The sequence below is a fragment of the Gopherus flavomarginatus genome, chromosome 22 (assembly GCF_025201925.1).
Source record: "Gopherus flavomarginatus isolate rGopFla2 chromosome 22, rGopFla2.mat.asm, whole genome shotgun sequence".
Lineage (NCBI taxonomy): Eukaryota > Metazoa > Chordata > Testudines > Testudinidae > Gopherus > Gopherus flavomarginatus.
Genome location: NC_066638.1, coordinates 10,920,912 through 10,938,471, shown reverse-complemented (window position 1 = coordinate 10,938,471; position 17,560 = coordinate 10,920,912). Strand labels below are relative to the sequence as shown.

Here is a 17,560-nt window from a genome sequence, read left to right as displayed (position 1 = left end):
TGCAAATACGTTTGGATTTTTTTTTCCCAAACCTTCACCCTTCTTTGCGCACCTCAGTTCCCTGTCAGACTCATTTTAGTGAGCGGGAAGTGGCTGACGGTTGGCGCAATAGATAGCAAACACGGAGCAAAATGTGAACAGCAGGCGGCGTTGCAAACGCGTTTAAAGGAATGTTGGGAACTTCCGGATTTAGGCCCTGTCCATCCCGGCTGCGCCGAGTGTGCGCTGCAGGGCAGCCATGCCTGCAGCCGTGCGAACGAGCAAGGGCCAATGGACCAGCTTTCCAGCTGCTCCTGCTTAGGCCCTTATAGAAGAGGTGACATTTTCCCAAAGCACCCACTGTGACACTGAAGGCCAGATTCTTAAGGGAGCTCAGTTGCCGGCCAGAACCTGGCGCGCTGAGCTCTCTGTCCCGGTTCCAGGGCTGAGCCCCCTGGTCTACATGAGAAATCCAGGAATTTAGCACATGGGCGTGAATTTTTGGAGCTCATAAGAATGGCCCCACTGGGTCAGGCCAAAGGTCCATCTAGACCAGTGTCCTGTCTTCTGACAGTAGCCAACGCCAGGTGCTTCACAGGGAACGAACAGAGAAACAACAAGTGATCCATCCCCTGTTGTCCATTCCCCGGTTCTGGCAAACAGAGACTAGGGACACCATCCCTGCGCAGCCTGGCTAATAGCCACTGATGGACCTACCCTCCATGAGCTTATCTAGTTATTTTTTGAACCCTGCTATGGCCTTCACAACACCCTCTGGCAAGGAGTTCCACAGGTTGACTGTGTGTTGTGTGAAGAAATACTTCCTTTTGTACTTTTAAACCTGCTGCCTTTTAATTTCATTTGGTGACCCCTAGTTCTTGTGTTATGAGAAGCAGTAAACAACACTTCTTATCTACCTTCTCTACCCCAGTCATGATTTTATAGACCTCAATTATATCCCCCCTTAGTCGCCTCTTTCCCAAGCCGAAAAGTCCCAGTCTTATTAATTGCTCCTCCTATGGCAGCCGCTCCGCACAACTCGCTGGGGACAGTTCACTGGGCGCTAGTCACAGTGCAAAGTGGTCACCCACCGCTGCCCCTTGGCTAAGACCTTTGACATCCCTGCCCAAAGGAGGCGGGGGGAGTAGGTTCCTGGGCAAAGGGCTGGGGGGCTCTTTGGGGAGGAGCCCTGGAATTTAGCAGGTGGAGGAAAGGCTTGTGTGCACCTGGGGGAGCTTGCCCCGCCCCCCTCGCCGCCTCTGCCCTGGATATGGGGAGGTCGCATCTCGGGGGGGGGGGGAGCCCTTTGGCTAAGATGGGGGCTTATCTGGAGAAGCAGCTGCGCCCCCACGGGGTGGGCCGGGGCAGCACCCGCAGGAGCCCGTGGTTTGGGCGGGGCGGGGCGGGGCGGGGCCGTACCTGGCTCTCGTGGGGCGGGGCCGCACCTGGCTCTCGTGGGCGGGGCGGGGCGGGGCGGGGCCGCACCTGGCTGTGCCCCCGCCCCCGGCCGGGACGCTGGCTGTTCGCTCCCCGCCCCTGCGCGCATGAGCTCGCTCTGCTCCGGCTACTTCCCGGGAGCCCCGCTCGCTCCCCCGAAAGTGACAAGCCGCCAGAGCCGGGGACTCGCTCCTGCCCCGCAGACCGGAGACATGGGAGAGCCCCGCACCTGGGCGCGGCGGGCTGCGCTCTGCTGCGCGCTGCTCTGCGCGCCCTGGCTGCCTCTCGGCTGGGCAGGTAGGTGGGGCCCCGGGGGGGCAGCTTCTCCCCCTGGCCAGCGCCTCTGGGGAACGCAGCAGGACCGGGGAGCCCCCTCACGGGGTCCCCCGCCAGCCCGGACCCCTCCCAGGCTGGAGCCGCGGTCTGGGCTTGTTGGAAGGGGAATCTCCCCGCCCAGCGCACGAAGGGTCTGTGCCCCCCGCCCTGCGCAGCTTGCCAGGGCAGCGCTGAGTTCGTTTACAAACCATCCCAGGTGAGGGGGCTGAGCCCTCGTGGCTCTTCTACCGCTGGGGACGCTGCTGGCTCGTGGCTCAGGCTCCTCCCAAGTCCCGGGGTTCAGGGGAGCCCTTTGCAAGGCAGCAAACCCCTCCTGGGGCTTGTGGTCAGCTGGGCTGTCAGGCAGTCACCCCCTGGCCTGCAAGGCTGGAGCTGCGCTGGCCTGGTTCTGTGACCCATTCCCCCACTGGCCAGTTCAGTGCCAGCAGTGACCCACGACGGGTGCCCGCCCCAGGCTGTCGCCCTGCTCAGAGCCGATCTGTGGCTGGTGCCCAGAGAGCCCTTGTCCGAAGCTCCCTGCTCTGGGGCAGACAATGGACAATGTTCCCAAATGTGGGTATGACCTGAGATCAAAATCCGGCCCTCAGTTTGTGGGATTCTCTCTTCAGGGGGTTGGTACCTATTTGTGCAAGGTCCCTTTCCTTGCTGTAACTTCCAGCTTCAACTGTGAGCTTGTGTTTTCCTGCCTCCTGGGGGACTCGCATGATCCCTATGTCCTCACCATGCAAATCCAGCACTTGTTTCATTCCCCCGAACAAATGCCTGGGAGAGATTTCTAGCTCTGAGGCCCACAAGAGACCTAAATAATTCCTGACGGAGTTCTCCAGCTCCGATGATTGCCTGCCAATCTGGGCAGAGCGCTGGCAGAGCTGCTCACCATCCTGCAGCTGGGACTTTCCTGCTAAGGGCCGAAGAGAGGGGGGCTTCAGATCCTAGAGTGCTACAATCTGTGTGTTGTTTTTTTTCCCCCTTCGGCTGCCCGATCCCCTCTGTAAAGTACCAGAACAGGCGGCATTCAGTAAAATGTCTGATTCTGTGTCTCTGGGCCTGGCAGGATAAAAATAACTTCAATTCTAAACCTGCCTGAAACCCGGAGAACAAAGTCCTACTTCCCCATTGGTTACTTACAGGTTTCTAACTGCTAAGCAAAGACCAGTGTTAGTACCAAAACCCTGTATCCATGGTAATGTGCCGCTCAGCCTTTCGCTTATTGCAGGAAGGTAATTGCCTAATTATTTTCTTTTCCGTTTTCCTGGTTTGCAAGAGCAGGAGTGGCCTGTGGGTCAGGTTCTGCCTGGTGGTTAATGGCCAGTTGGTTTGAAGGACCCTTTGTTTCAACTCAGACCCTAAGCTGCTCGTTAGCTGTCCCGAAACAATCCTTTGCGCTCCTGTAATGCCTCTCAGTCCAGCTTTTCCAAGGGATATGAAATGGCGGGTGTTCCTCCCAGTTTGCAAGGGGGTAAACTGAGGCACAGAGGTTAAGGTCCTCCAGGGCCCTGAACCTGCAGCGACCTCCATGGGTGTGCTGGGTTTTACCCCAGTGGGATTGATGCCTAGATTTTTCCAAGGTGATTGCTGATTTTGGGCACTCAACTTGTCATCTGGGGCCTGATTCTTGGCAGTGCTGAGTGCCTCCAGCGCCAGCTGTTATCAGGGCAGTGAGCACTCCGTCCCTCCGAACAACGGGCCCTCGAGGTGGACAGCCGGAGCCGGTGGTGCCCAGAGCCCATGAACCTCTCCTGAAAACTTAGTACCAATGCCCCAGTGCTACAAACACTGAACACGCGGCCCACGTACCTCCCACCACACGAGTCGCCCCCTCGACTCCGGTGTTTTGAGTTCAGCCCAGGCCTACGTGGGCTTTGACGAGGAATCCTACTGTCGTGACGCCAAAGGGCTTGTTCTAACCACTAGATCACACAGCCTCCCCTCTGCCCCCTCCTTACTGGCTATCACTTCTTCCATTTCGAGCAAATAATGCAGGGGCAGGAGAGTCCTCCGAGAATAAAGATGAGACGTCCCGTTCGATACCTGGGTGACTCACTTTATTTCCCCCTGGGCTATTTTTTTAAATGTTGGGCCATGATGAATAAATATGGGGGACGGGCAGGCACGGTGAGATCCCAAGCGGGATAGTGGTTAGACTTGCTAATTCCTATCCAGCTGGGGGTGGAGAAGGCAGTGTTCGTAAGCCAGCAAGGGAGGGGAAGGGAGCAGACCCCTCTTGTAAAGAAGCCTGGCCTGGCTGCTGTTCTGGGAGGCAAAGGCTGGGGACTTTTAGGCTGGGCACTAGGATGGGCTCTGACGTTTTTTTTTTTATCTTGCACTGAAATCCAGGTTCTGGTTGTACTCCTCTCCCCCCCACCCCAAGCTGCTGTCTCTGGAATGGACCCCGGCTGTTAGCAAGGATCCGGCCTTTAGCAAGCGAACAGGCCCAGTTTGGGGAAATAGTCACATAGTGACCTGAACTGAGATCAGGGCTCCCTGGGTCTGGGTGCTGTGTGGACCAGTATCCGGACAGTCCCTGCCCCAAAGAGCTTACAATCTAAGTAGACAAGACAAAGGAAGGAACTAATGACCCCCCATTTCACAGGTAGGAAAACTGAGGCATGGAGCTATTACAGTGGCTTGCCCAGGGTCCCCCAGTAGCAGAGCTGGCAATAGAATCCAGCTCTCCTGAATCCCAGTGCAATGTGTTAGCCAGGAGACCAGCCTTTCACTGTAATTGATCCACCCCAGATATACCTAATTGAATGGCTTTTATGGGTCCAATCCTGACAAGTGCCAATCGCCTCCTGGGATGTGCTGAGCATTCTCAGTCACTAATTTCAGGATTGGGACCCACAGCTGCTGTGTATCTGTGGCTGGGCCTAGGGACATGGGGGTGGCTCTCCCATGACCAGGCTTTGCAAGGAACTAGGTAGGAGGCCAGAGGAAGCAGGCTGTTGCCTTAGGACAGCGGCCCCAGAATGTGGGGCTGGGTACAGGAATCCTGCAAGGCCAACATGGCTCCGCCCAGAGCTGGGCGCAGGTGAGAGTGCTGCAGTGTTGTCTCAGCGCCCCAGCATCCGGAGGGAACTGCCCAGGCAGAGCACAGGGAAGTTGATCCAAATAGTTTGGGCCATTCACAAAAACAACCAGAGGTGGTAGTGATACAGCCACTGTCCCACCTGCCCTCATGGCCCTTAGCCCAGTGCTCCGGGCAGCCACCGGAGATTTAGGGAACCCCGGGCCAAGGCCCTGCTCTGGGACAGCCTGAAACAGACTTCTGCAATTCACTAAACATTCAAAAACCCCTCAGAGTCAGTTCAACCTGAAGTGAGTTTTTTCCAAAATTGCTTGGAACCAAAAAACCCAGCCATTAGCCCAGCTCTGTGTATTAGTGCTTTGAGATCTGTGATTAAAGGGCCGAGGCGTGGCTGGGGTGTTCTCTGCCTCTCTGCGGAGGGCATACAGCATAGGACACTTACCTCATGTGGCTGTGGCCCTGAGCTATATGTGAAAATGAACATCCTGCTTTCCGAGATGGAGAAACTGAGGCCCAGATTTGCAAAGCCATTTAGGTACTGAAGTGACTTTCCTGAGGCCAGAGAGGCAGTCAGTGTCGGAGAGCTCTGACTCTGTCCCGTGCTCAGACCGTGGGACTCAGCCTTTCCTGGGTCTAATCATTAGATTCTGATGCACCTAACTTCCAAGAGTGAGCAAGGGCGAGAATGTCTTGACTCCCCAAACGCTTGCCAGAGCCGCGGCATGCTGGGGCTGAGAGGCAGAGTCAGCTCAGAGGCCCTGGTACTGTGTTGTCCTTGAGGGATGCTGGCCAGGCTCCCAAGAAGCCCTCTGCTCAAGTGCGCTCAGGTCAGAACCGAAGGGGTGGGGGCTGGGGACTGTTCTGTGTCCGTGAAGGCTTCACTTAGCAATTCTGAGGTGCCCTTCAACGTTGAAGCCTCATGGCTCCGTGCCCCATCCTCCAAGCGGGCTAGTTACCTGGCTGCTTGCTGGGACCTGACATCTGGCATCCTCTGGGTTTTGGCAGGAGAGTGCAAACAGCTGGAGCCCTGTGAGAGGTGCATTGAAGGAGACGCTTCCCAGAACATCACTGGCTGCGTGTGGATGCGCTGTGGAGCCACTGAGGAGCCAGGTACGCTGGGGGAGCCTCTCTAGTTCTCCTGCCTTAACCCTTTGCAGCCTGGCCCCATGGGCCCTGCCTGCCAGGAGGGATCAAGCTGTATTCAAACATCATCTTAAAACTGTATCCCAAGCCCTCCAGGTGGAGCGAATCTATGGCATGGTTCTCAGCCACTCCCTGGGCCCCGTGACCTGGGAAACAGCTGGAAACGGGCCCTAGGATTGTTCTGCTGGTGGCCTGGAAAGTACCAGTCTCCTAAGTGTTCTTGGGTCCTGTTCCTTTTGAGCTAGAGTCTACGCACCCACAGCTGGGGGCTGGTTTTCTGAGCCCTTGTGAAAACCCCTCTGTGCTTGGAAAGCCTGGCCCGCTCTGCAGGAGCCTAAATGGGTGCTGAGCCTCGGCTGCGGGCACTTTTACGCTGGTCAGGCCACAGGCTCTCTCTCTCCCAACGCCCGTGATGGGTCATATGCTGCGCCTACCACCATGAAAAAATTTTAAGGGAGAAAGTAGTTAAGGACATAGAGGTCAATGGTAATTGGGACGAATTGCAACATGGATTTACTAAAGGTAGATCGTGCCAAACCAATCTGATCCCCTTCTTTGAGAAGGTGACGGATTACTTAGATAAAGGAAATGCGGTAGATCTAATTTACCTCGATTTCAGTAAGGTGTTTGACACGGTTCCACATGGGGAACTGTTAGTTAAATTGGAAAAGATGGGGATGAATATGAAAGTTGTAAGGTGGATAAGGAACTGGTTAAAGGGGAGACTCCAGCGGGTTGTATTGAAGGGTGAACTGTCAGGCTGGATGGAGGTCACGAGTGGAGTCCCTCAAGGATCGGTTTTGGGACCGATCTTATTTAACCTTTTTATTACTGACCTTGGCACAAAGAGTGGGAATGTGCTAATAAAGTTTGCGGATGACACAAAGCTGGGGGAGTATTGCTAACACGGAGAAGGACAGGGATACTATTCAGGAAGATCTGGACCACCTTGTAAACTGGAGTAATAGTAATAGGATGAAATACAATAGTGAAAAGTGCAAGGTCATGCACTTAGGGATTAATAATAAAAATTTTAGATATACGTTGAGGACGCATCAGTTGGAAGCGACAGAGGAGGAGAAGGACCTTGGGGTATTGGTTGATAACAGGATGACTATGAGCCGCCAATGCGATACGGCTGTTAAAAAAGCAAATGCGATTTTAGGATGCATCAGGCGAGGTATTTCCAGCAAGGATAAGGAGGTGTTAGTACCGTTATATAAGGCGCTGGTGAGACCCCATCTGGAATATTGTGTGCAGTTCTGGTGTCCCATGTTCAAGAAGGATGAATTCAAACTGGAACAGGTCCAGAGACGGGCTACTAGGATGATCCGAGGAATGGAAAACCTGCCTTATGAAAGGAGACTCAAAGAGCTTGGCTTGTTTAGCCTGGCCAAAAGAAGGCTGCGGGGGGATATGCTTGCTCTATATAAATATATCAGGGGGGTTAACGTTAGGGAGGGAGAGGAATTATTTAAGTTTAGTATTAATGTAGGCACGAGGACGAATGGGTACAAACTGGATATTAGGAAGTTTAGACTTGAAATTAGACGAAGGTTTCTAACCATTAGGGGAGTGAAGTTCTGGAACAGCTTTCCGAGGGAAGTAGTGGGGGCAAAAGACTTATCTGGCTTTAAGACTAAGCTTGATAAGTATATGGAGGGGATGTTAGGATAGGATAGTTTAATTGGGGCAATTGATCTTGGATTATCACCAGATAAGTCTGCTCAGTGGTCTGCGGGGAGATGTTGGATGGGATGGGAACTGAGTTACTGCAGAGAATTCCTTCTTGGGTGCTGGCTGGTGAGTCTTGCCCACATGCTCAGGGTTTAGCTGATTGCCATATTTGGGGTCGGGAAGGAATTTTCCTCCAGGGCGGATTGGCAGGGGCCCTGGAGGTTTTTCGCCTTCCCCTGCAGCGTGGGGCATGGGTCGCTTGCTGGTGGATTCTCTGCAGCCTGAGGTCTTCAAACCAATTTTGAGGATTTCAATAACTCAGTCCTGGGTTAGGGGTTGTTATAAAAGTGGATGGGTAGGGTTCTGTGGCCTGCCTTGTGCAGGAGGTCAGACTAGATGTTCATATTGGTTCCTTCTGACCTATGAGTCTATGATTCCTCTGGCAATGGTTTCAGGACAGATTTCCTGGCTGCCTTTCCCGGCGGGGGTCTGCTGGGGCTGGCTTGTCTCCGGGCCGGACAGGGCGCTGTGGTTGTATTGGGCTCTGCTAGCCGGGCGGGGGGGTTGGCTGAGTGGCACCCCTGGCTGCTTCCTCTTGCTCTGGCAGGTCAGTGGGGAGTTTGTTGCACTTTGATAGCTGAATTCCAAGCTTTCTAAGTGACTCAGTGACGGAAGGTTTCTTCCCTGCCCACCTAGTCACGTCCTGCTTCCCTATAGAGACCGTCTCGGAGAAATCTCCCTGTCTCTGGATGCTGGGGAACTTCCCCACCCCGGCTCAGCCCTCTAGCGGAGGTGACACCCCGGTGTGGGCAGAGCTCTCCTCCTGGTGGGATAGACAGAGGGCATGGAGGGGCCCCGGCTGGTTCTGTGAGCTGAGGCCTGGTTTCCCTAGCTGCTAGTCAGCCGCCTCTTCCCATGCAGTGCCCTGCTCAAAAGCCAAGCTGAGGTCAGGCTCAGCAGCCTGCTGCGAAAACCTCTATGGTGCAGCGAGGAGCCTGCCCAGAGGGAGCCACTAAACGCGGTGGAGAGGCAACAGCTGGCCTGCTGCGCTCCGATTAAGATGGGGGACAAGTGTCTTAGTGGGGGCCCCTCCCCAGTTACATCATCCCCCCCCCCCAAAAAATTACCCAGCATCTCACACACATTCACCTGCCAAAAATCCCATTTATCTTCCCACCCTATCCTGAGCCATCACCTCCCACTGCTCTGTGACTCATGCTCCCTGGTACCGAGTGCCACCCCCCCCAGCTGCTTCTATTGGTGGGTGCAGCCTGCTCCTCCACCTTAAAGGCCTCTGGCTTTAGGCATCACACCTCCAGCCCCACCACTGGCTGACAGCAGCAGCACCCCGTGGTGGCCAGTGCAGGGCTGGCAGGTTGCTAGCTCTGTCAGCCGCAGCTGGTGATGCTTAATTTGTAAAGACAGAAGTGCCGGTAATGCTGGCATCCTCTGCACAGCATGGCCTTGCCTGCCACCGACAGACGAGATGCTGGGCCTGAGCCCTGCCAACCGCAGGCACAAATTAAGCTCTGGTGGCCGGCAGCCCAGTTCCCCGAGTGAGCAAAGAACAAACTCTGCTTTCTGATTATTGTCTATCCCGTCCCACCCTACACACACTGTGGCTAGCAGAGTCGCTTTCCGCTCCTGCTGTCCTATTGCTCTGACTGGTGCACCCAGGGGATCAGGCCCAGCTGGACAAGGGGAGGTGGGTTGTCCCTCTCAGAGCCGAGCGAAGAAAAGTGACCGAGCGGTGACTGCGTGAGGGGCTTTCTCGCGCGTCCGTGTAATTCAGTCTCTCACTTCGGTGTGACGTGAGCTCTCTAAGCTGGAGGCTTTGCGAAGTCCCTGCTCTGTGACCCATGGAAGACACTAGGTCTTTGCTGGGGGAGACTCTCTCTTTCACATCTTACCCTGGTGCCTTAAAGCCCAAGGCCCAGCGAATCCTGAACAGAACAGCACCCGGCATCTTTGTTTTCTGGGTGGGTGTTGAGTTTCCGTGTCCTGTTGCTTTGGGAGGGGCTCTGGCTGCTTCTGCTGCTACCTTCAATAACAACTGATGTCATCAGGGTGGGGGAAGCAGAGATAATGGAATTGAAAATCCTCCACTTCCCAAAGGGTGGGGCAGAGAACTGAGACAGAGGAGCATGTGGCAAGGGTAAGCCAACCCTCTGGCCCAAGCACATGGACCTGCAGAAAACCCAGGAGCTTAATAATACCTGCCACCTGGTTTAAACTCTTTTGGGAAGCCCCGGCTCCTTCAGTGACTTTAAGTAGAGTAACCGGAGTCCATCTATTTGGAGATCACGTCACCTGCTGGTAACATGCAGCCACCTCTGAGGTGAGATGCATCAGATTCTGCTCTGCTTGCAATTCAACCATGACCTCTTGCTCCAGAAGTGGCATCTGAATGGCTTGTCTGCGTGGTCGACAAGCCGGTAGGCTGCCTCTCACTCTCCAGGAATGAGTTTCTGATGTGCCGTGCTCGGTCCAGCTGCTTGTTTGTCCAGCTATCCTCATCCAGCCGCCATGTGCTGGGGTGGGCTCCTGCCAGGTTACTGGGGTCTGCAGTGACGCTATGTAAGGCTCCGTAGCTGAAATAGTAAAATAATTGGCTTTCCAAAGGGGATGGAGCTAATCAGCTGAGCTGAAACAAGGGTTGTGATTTGAGTGCCATGGGATGCAATGGATCCCAGATAGACTGGAATTTGGGGTTAGGTGTTTAATGCTGGAGAGAACCACTTACAGGGACAAAACAACGGGAGATGTGATCTTCTTGCTGTTGCTCCACCCTCCGGGAACTGAAATATCCCCAAGGGTCAGAGCCGGTCTCTGTCTCAGCCCACGATGGGGCTCTTCCAGGACTGGGGGAATTGTCAGTACAAAGCGTGGGCCCTAGTGGAAGCTGCATGGATCCGATGGGGGGGAGGGGTTTGCCGGTCGTCCACACAACGCTGCCCAGGAACGCGTCCCAGCAGGCGATCGTGTTCCAAGTGCGACGCCGTCCGCACGAGCTCTGGGCGTGATGCTGGGCAGGATCCTGGGGGAGCAGAGGCTGCTGATGCAAAGTTGGAACATGTCAAACTTAAAGCCTGGATGCTCATTTGGGCGGGGTGTGGACTTCGAGTCTTTAGGTGCTGCTTCCCCAGCTCTCGTGTGCGGCTTACCAGGCTGGCCGCATGGTCTTGCTTGTTGTCGCCCACTCAGAGCCCCCTTTGCAGGAGGAATGGCAGGGCTTTCTAGGGGCAGGTTTGCTTGGGGGAGTTTTGTGCAAGGTTTTTCCTGCTGGTTTTTCCTGTTTCCTTCAGGGCCCGGGAGCTGCATAGGGAAGGGAGACGCCACCAAGGAGACGTGCTCCATCTACAATGTCACTGCTGTGTGTCCAGGTAACTTCCTGGCGTGAACGCAACAGCATGAGCTCTGGGTGGAGCGCAGCACCGGGCCTTGGGAGACCTGCATTCTACCCCTGGCTCAGAGGCTGATTTATTTTCCCATCTGTAAAATGGAGATAATATTCCCCTTTCTTTGCAAGGTGTCGTGTGAGCCGATGGTCTCAGTGTAAGTGCTAGGGGATAGTATTATTATTTAACTGCTTTCATGGAAGAGAATCCGCGCTCCATTGCAGGAGCGACAGCCATGAAACCAGTCACAGCCGCTCTCTGCAGGAGGTGCTGTGGAGAACGTGGCAGGAGCACTGGCTGTCAAGGCAGCTGCTAGCTACTCCTGTCCCAGCTGCTTCCAGGATCCCGTAATCACCTCTGACCAAACGTGGGCTGGAGCCAACTGCATGCACAGAGAGTAAGCAGGGCTGCCTGTCCTGGGAGAAGGGGCAGTTCCATGGGCTCAGCCCACTGGGGGACTTGATATGTCTGACAGCCAGTTGATGTCCCCAGTTACATGAGACCCAGCCGCTCCCAGCAGGGGGCGTTGTAGGGAATGGGGTAGGAGCGGTGACTCTGGGGGGGCTCTCAGCTATTCCAGTCCCAGGCGCTCCCAGCAGGGGGCGTTGTAGGGAATGGGGCAGGACCAGTGGCTGTGGGGGGGCTCACAGCTATTCCAGTCCCAGCTGCTCCAGCAGGGGGCGCTGTAGGGAATGGGGCAGGTGCACTGGCTGTGGGGGAGCTCTCAGCTATTCCAGTCCCAGCTGCTCCAGCAGGGGGCGCTGTAGGGAATGGGGCAGGCGCACTGGCTGAAGGGGGCGCTCCAGTCCCAGCCATGGTGAGAGCCAGCGAGGAACTCTGGCCTCTAAGCATTTCGTCTTGTTCTTTCACCCTTGCCCCCTCAGCGCGGAGATCACCCACCAAGGAGCCTCCACGAGCATCCACCAAGGAGCCTGAGATCCTCACCCCAGGCAAGTGGCACCCGTGTGGGCTGGGGCGGGAGTGGCAGGCTGGAGAAGAGGCAAGTTCTAATGTGTGGTTCTTGCACCAGGCTCAGGTCAGCGGGGAGGAGTCTGGTGGGGTTTGCTGTGCTGAGAACACACACCCTTCCCTCCCACGTCAGCCAGGAGCTGGCTGGGGCCGAGCAGTCGAATTTATCTTCATTCCAGAATTTCTCCTGCAGAAAGAGAAGAGGGAAGCGTGTGCTGTAATTCAGACACAGGCCTGGCCCTCAGGACTCCTGGGTTCTACTGACAGCGCTGGCTGTGTGACTTCTGGAAAGTCCTCTCCTCCCTCCCCTGCTCTGTGCCTCAGTTTCCCCATCTGTACTAAAAGGGGGAATAATGACTTTTACTTCCATCCCAGGGAGCCTTTGGATGGTTACTAGTCATTGGCTGAAGCGCTTCTAGGTAAATGTCAAGTGCTATGCAAGGGCAGAGTGTTCTATTAATCAAAGCCCTGTCACATAGGGAATAGTCCCATGCTGGGGACCTCCAAACATTTTGGTGGTGAAAGCCTAGCATGTACAAAGGCAGGGGTGACTGACGCCTCTCCCTTCCAGAGCTCCCCGTGCTGTGTGCAGTGCCTTGCCCGCTTTTTGTGAAGCATCCAGAGCTACATATTATGTCTAAATGATGGGCCTGACTCTTTTTAAAAAAAGTGGGGGGAGGGGACGGGGCTGGGAGACCTGTGTACTAACTTATAGGCACAGTTAACTGTGATTTGTTCGTGCAAACAAGGTCATCGCTCGTGCAGAGTATCACAAGTTGATCAACTTGCACACTCGATTTGCACATGTATGTGGGGTCCAAATGTTTGGGAAAATCAGGCCTGGGCGCAAGTGAGAGAGAGAGACACCTCTGCTTTCATATAGAGACTCTCCCAGCATTGCTTCACTCCCCATTAAAATGCAGCCAAGCCTTGGGTGGAGCGGACCTCAGCACCAGTGAGACAGGGAGAGGAAGAGAATACTGCCTCCGGCTGAACCTGCCCTGGGGAAATGAAGGCAGGCGGAATGTAACAGGAACAGTTTCTCTTTCCACTCTCTTGCTCCTAAATGGGCTCGGGAACCAGGAGGGAGGATGGGGAGCGGGATGGCAATGTTATGGGAAGGACTCTTTCCAGGAAGGAGGAACAGGAATCCGAGAGCTTTCAGCTAATTAAAACGAGTAACTGTATCCCGGAGCTTTGTGAATTATTGATCCAGCCCAGACTCCGATGGGCAGTTGCTCTCTTTAGCGGAGCAGCTGACGGCTTCTCTTCCCAGTCCTCCCATTCTGCATGCAGCTGGTTCTCTCTCTGCTCCCAAACACGCACGCACAGTCTGTGCTCTGCGGTAAACTCTCTGCTAAGGGAGGTGGTGTGGCCAGAGGAAGGGGCTGGCATAGGGAGAGCACTGAAAGAGTTAAACTCCATTCACTAACCAGTCTCCTTACAGGGACCCTTTTGGGGTCTGTAGTGTGCATGGGGGGCCTGAAGTGCCCCCCCCATCCTCTGCATTTCACTCTGTTATAGAACATGTCAGGATGCAGAGCGCTGCTGCTGCTGCTCTGTGGTCTCTGCCCCTTCCTCTCACCTCTGCCTACACATGGGTCTAGTTCTTCCTCACCGGTCAACAGGCTGCTGTGTCACCAGCAGCTTCAGTGCATGACACACCGCCTGGGCTTGGGAGACTGATTACAATAGGAAGCCCAGCGTGTTGGCTGCACTGGAATGCAGCCACCTCTGGGGAGGAGGGCAGCCGCCCACTCTTACATTGCACCACAGGCAAGGAGAGATGCTGCTGGCCAAAGAAAATGGGGGAAGTGACATGGGATCTGGAGTGACCCTCGTCCCAAACAGCCAGAACCTCAGCTTCATCTCTGATGGCCCAGTCCCCCTGGCACTATGCTGGGGCGTTGGCTGAGAGGGCAGTGTTCTCTCTAGGTGGAATGCCCCTCCAAGTGCCTGGAGAGATTCAGGTGAGCCTATTCCAGAGCCAGGGGCATCTCCTGTCCTTCCCTCCATCACTGCCTGGGGAAGCCCTGCTTAGCCAGGGGCAGGAGGGGGACAGCGTACCTTTTATCCGGGCTCGGGGCCCCAAGGGCCCAGAAGCCTGCTCAGGTGGCCAGTAACTAGGGAGCAGGTGGCATGCTGGGAGAGGAAGTGCGGCATCACACAGGTGTGTGCTTGGCATCAGGCCCCAGTAACATTGTTTCTGTTTTCCCCCCCAGGGATGACTGCCGGCCCCCCGCTGACAACCACCCCCGAGTTCCGCCCGCCTGGCTTCGACTCAGCCAGCTTTGTGGGGGGGATCGTCCTCGTGCTGAGCGTCCAGGCCGTCTTCTACTTCATCGTCAAGTTCCTCAAGTCCAAGGACAGCACCTACCAGACGCTGTAAGGTTCCCCCGCCCCACACACACACTGTCTGCCTCGGCCAGACCTGGCCCTGGGGCTGGAGAACAGCTCTGATCCCGGGAGTGGCTGGGGGCGAGCCCTGCTGTGTGTGATGGGGCGTGGAGGGAGACCCACTGGTGCCACAGACTCGGGATTGACCCACTCATAGCTGTACGTGGGGCAGCTGCTAGATCCAGCCCGTAGTGCTGTCTGGCTCCCATCTTTCCACCTGTTTAGAATAGCGCCGACTGCAATCCGTCTACAGCCGCTGGGGGTATGTTTCCCCTTCCATGGCTAGGCAGTCGTGAGCCTCTGGGGTCTCTGCACTTGCTCCCCAGCACGCTGTGAGATCCTTATGTGTCTGTCTCTGGCAGCTGCACACACGTAGCTGCGTGTGGCGGCTCTTCTGTCTTGCTCATGGCCATGCACTGTTGGTTCGCTCTCATGCAAATCCCGCTCTGAACCTTTCCGTTTCTCCCTCTCTCTTTTCCCCCGTCCCATCCGCACTGGGGCATCTGCTCCACCACTCCCTGCCCCGTGGAGGCCAGGTCTCCCCAGCGCACTCGCTCCGTGAGCAATAAACCCCAGCCCTCCCTCTGGTGGAGATGCTCCTCATCTGTGTGTTTCTCATCTGGTTGTTTTTCTGCCTCCTCGTCCATCTATTGTCGCTGGTTCATCTCTCTGGTGCCTGCCAGCTGGCTTGTCCCCTCCCCGGATCATCTCCCGTCTCCCACCGTTCGCAGCGGAGAGACAGGATCTGGGGACCCAGCCCCTAGGAAAGCTTGTTCTGCTGAGCCCTCCTTGTTTAAACCCCTCATGCTGATCATGTCCAGGGCCTGGCCGGGGCAGGCGGGGATGGGACGGAGCTGGGAAGTGACTGTTGGCGAGAGGGGAGGATGGGCCAGAGTCACCTAAGCTGGGTGAAGTGGTGGCTTTCTCACTCTTCTCCCTGCATGTCTCCGGAGGCTCTGGGCTGGGCCCATTCAAGCCCCCCAGCACCCACTCTCTCTGCTTCTCTCCAGCCTATGTGCTGCTCCTCCACCTGCTGGCCCATCCACAGCCGCTTCCACTTTCCAGAATGAACATGCTTGGCCTGACTCCCCTGCCAAGGTGCCATGCCCCATGTAGGGGCTGGCCTCTGGGCGTGCCCTCGCCTCCTTTCCCCCTGGGCCCTGCCTCTCTCAGCCCCAGGCCTGGCTCAGGGGCCTTCTCTCTTGTGGGAGCAGGGTCCCTGCCTCCCTTCACCCCCCACCCCCCAGGAGAGCATGGAGGGCAGAGGCTCGGGCTGGGCGGGGAGCTGGGCCTGTGTCTAATGTCAGGGGCCGTCCCCTCTCTCTGTTTCCCTTGCACGCTGCCTGGCACCAGGGAGGAGAACCAGTAGGTGTTGCTGTGTGGCTCTGCTTACACGTGCAAGGCGAGGGGAACCGCAACAAGAGAAAACCTCGCCATTTCTTGGGGCTGCCTGCGGGTGGGAATGGGGGGTGTCTCCAGGTCAACATGGTAGCCCAGCCTGCCCCCTCCCTGGCTGTGTGGAGGGGGCATGCAGGCCTTGGCTAGCCCATTGGCTTGTATTAAAATGCTGTCTCCTTGTCCGAAGGCAGGGCCGAGGTGCTCCACTCAGGGGGTGGAGCAGGGTAATGCCCCCTAGCTATTTAATGGGACGCTACCCAGTTCCTATCCACCACCACGGCCCACTGCTGTCACAAGCATTTTCTTGGCGGGCGTCAGGCCATCTCTCCCCCCACCCCAGCCTGTGCGCTACAGCAAGGCTCTCTGCTGTCATAGCAGTTCGCAAACAAGCTCCTTTGTGGACTAGGAAATCTCCCCCCCGCCCCCAAAGTGTCCTCAGTCTGCCTAGAGCTTGGCTTGGTGCAGCCAGGCCGTGGTGAAAGCGTGTGCTTTCCCCAGCGCTCACGTGGCCCTGGTGAGGGAGAGTGGAGTGGAGTGGTGGCATTAGAGTGGGAGTGCTTGGTTCTGTGCCTGCCTGTGCCACTGCGCTCACTGCAGAATCTCTGTGCCTCAGTTTCCCTGGCTGTCCAGTAGGAATAGCTACCTGTAACATGCTATGGGGTCCTTGGCTAGAAGACGCCAGAGATGCCGTTACGGGGCGAAGTGGAATGTCATATAACAATGAGAAGAGCCTCTGTCTCCCGCTGGGAGAAATTCTGCATGGCCCTTCTCCCTGCAGTCCCACGTATGCTCAATGAAACAGGTGGGGCTGTTCTCTTAGCACTGTAGTACCTAGAAGATCTGAGTAAGATCAGGCCCCCTTGGTGTCAGGGGCTGTACAGAGGCTCAGTGAGATGCAGACCCTGCCCCAAAACATTCACTGTCTTCAATAGGGAAGACAAAGGGTGCGGGAGAGGAAGGATTATACTAGTTTTACAGAGGGGGAACTGGCCCCCTGCGAGTCTGTTGGCCAGACTTTTCCAGTGAGCTCAGCCCCTCACACACTGGGCACTTTTGAAAATCTGGCCTGAAGCGTGTGCTGCCCGGACTCAATGGCACAACCAGAAATGGAATCTAGGTCTCCTGAATCCCAGCCCGGTGCGTTTATCCCCGAGCCCAACAGCCACCCCCAACTGGGGTGAAAACTGGGTCCAGCTCAGAGCAGGTCTTGTGAACTCTCCCTCTGGCGATTCCTGCTGCCGGGGCTAGTCGGGGAGGCAGCGAGATGTCTGCCCCTCGTGTCCTTCCCCCTGCCCCCAGGAACAGTTTCCAAATAATCCTGTCCCTTCATTTCTCACCTGATTGCTGAATACCCAGGAGGAGCTCTGTTCTCTTCATTCCCCCTCCCCCCTCGTGGCAGGTGACGCTATGAGCAAGGCATTGCTGGCTCGCTGTGGGACCATCTCTAAAATACCGGGCCCTCCTGGCCACTGGCATCCCCTCCAGCCAGCGGCTGCCCGCTCTGTCTGAATGGCAGCCGCTGCCTAAGAGTGGTGTCTCTCCTACAGGCAGCTTAGCAGCAGATGGCTCTGAACCCTGGGCCAGCAGCACGGCTGCCAGTGGCGAGGGGCAGGTGGGATGGTTAAAGGGGCATGTACCCCACCCCTCCCTGCTCCCCCCCAGCTGTCCGTGTGCTCTTGCTGTGTCGTTGTGTTGCTGTGTGGGTCCCTGGGGGGGCAGCTGGGGGCATGCTGTGTGCAGTGGGCTGAAGCCTTGTGAGCACGGAATTAAAGCTGCTCGGTTTGATTTCTCCGGGGTG

At 56.2% G+C, this 17,560-nt stretch overlaps 1 protein-coding gene across 1 annotated transcript; it reads left to right on the top strand.

The window, feature by feature from the left end:
- Window positions 1-1,514: 1,514 nt before the first annotated feature.
- On the top strand, window positions 1,515-17,547 carry CD164L2 (CD164 molecule like 2). The gene is made up of 6 exons (XM_050932080.1): window positions 1,515-1,713; window positions 5,786-5,890; window positions 10,906-10,983; window positions 11,883-11,948; window positions 14,190-14,352; window positions 15,718-17,547. The coding sequence occupies exons 1-6, from the start codon at window positions 1,524-1,526 to the stop codon at window positions 15,731-15,733; spliced, it is 618 nt and encodes a 205-aa protein (XP_050788037.1). The 5' UTR covers window positions 1,515-1,523; the 3' UTR covers window positions 15,734-17,547.
- The last annotated feature ends 13 nt before the right edge of the window (window positions 17,548-17,560 follow it).

Excerpts from the sequence above, each read along its gene's own strand:
- CD164L2 (XM_050932080.1), top strand. The coding sequence starts at position 1,524 with ATGAGCTCGCTCTGCTCCGGCTACTTCCCGGGAGCCCCGCTCGCTCCC. Across the intron at positions 1,714-5,785 it reads GCTGCCTCTCGGCTGGGCAG|GAGAGTGCAAACAGCTGGAG; the intron begins GTAGGTGGGGCC and ends GGGTTTTGGCAG. Across the intron at positions 11,949-14,189 it reads GCCTGAGATCCTCACCCCAG|GGATGACTGCCGGCCCCCCG; the intron begins GCAAGTGGCACC and ends TTTCCCCCCCAG.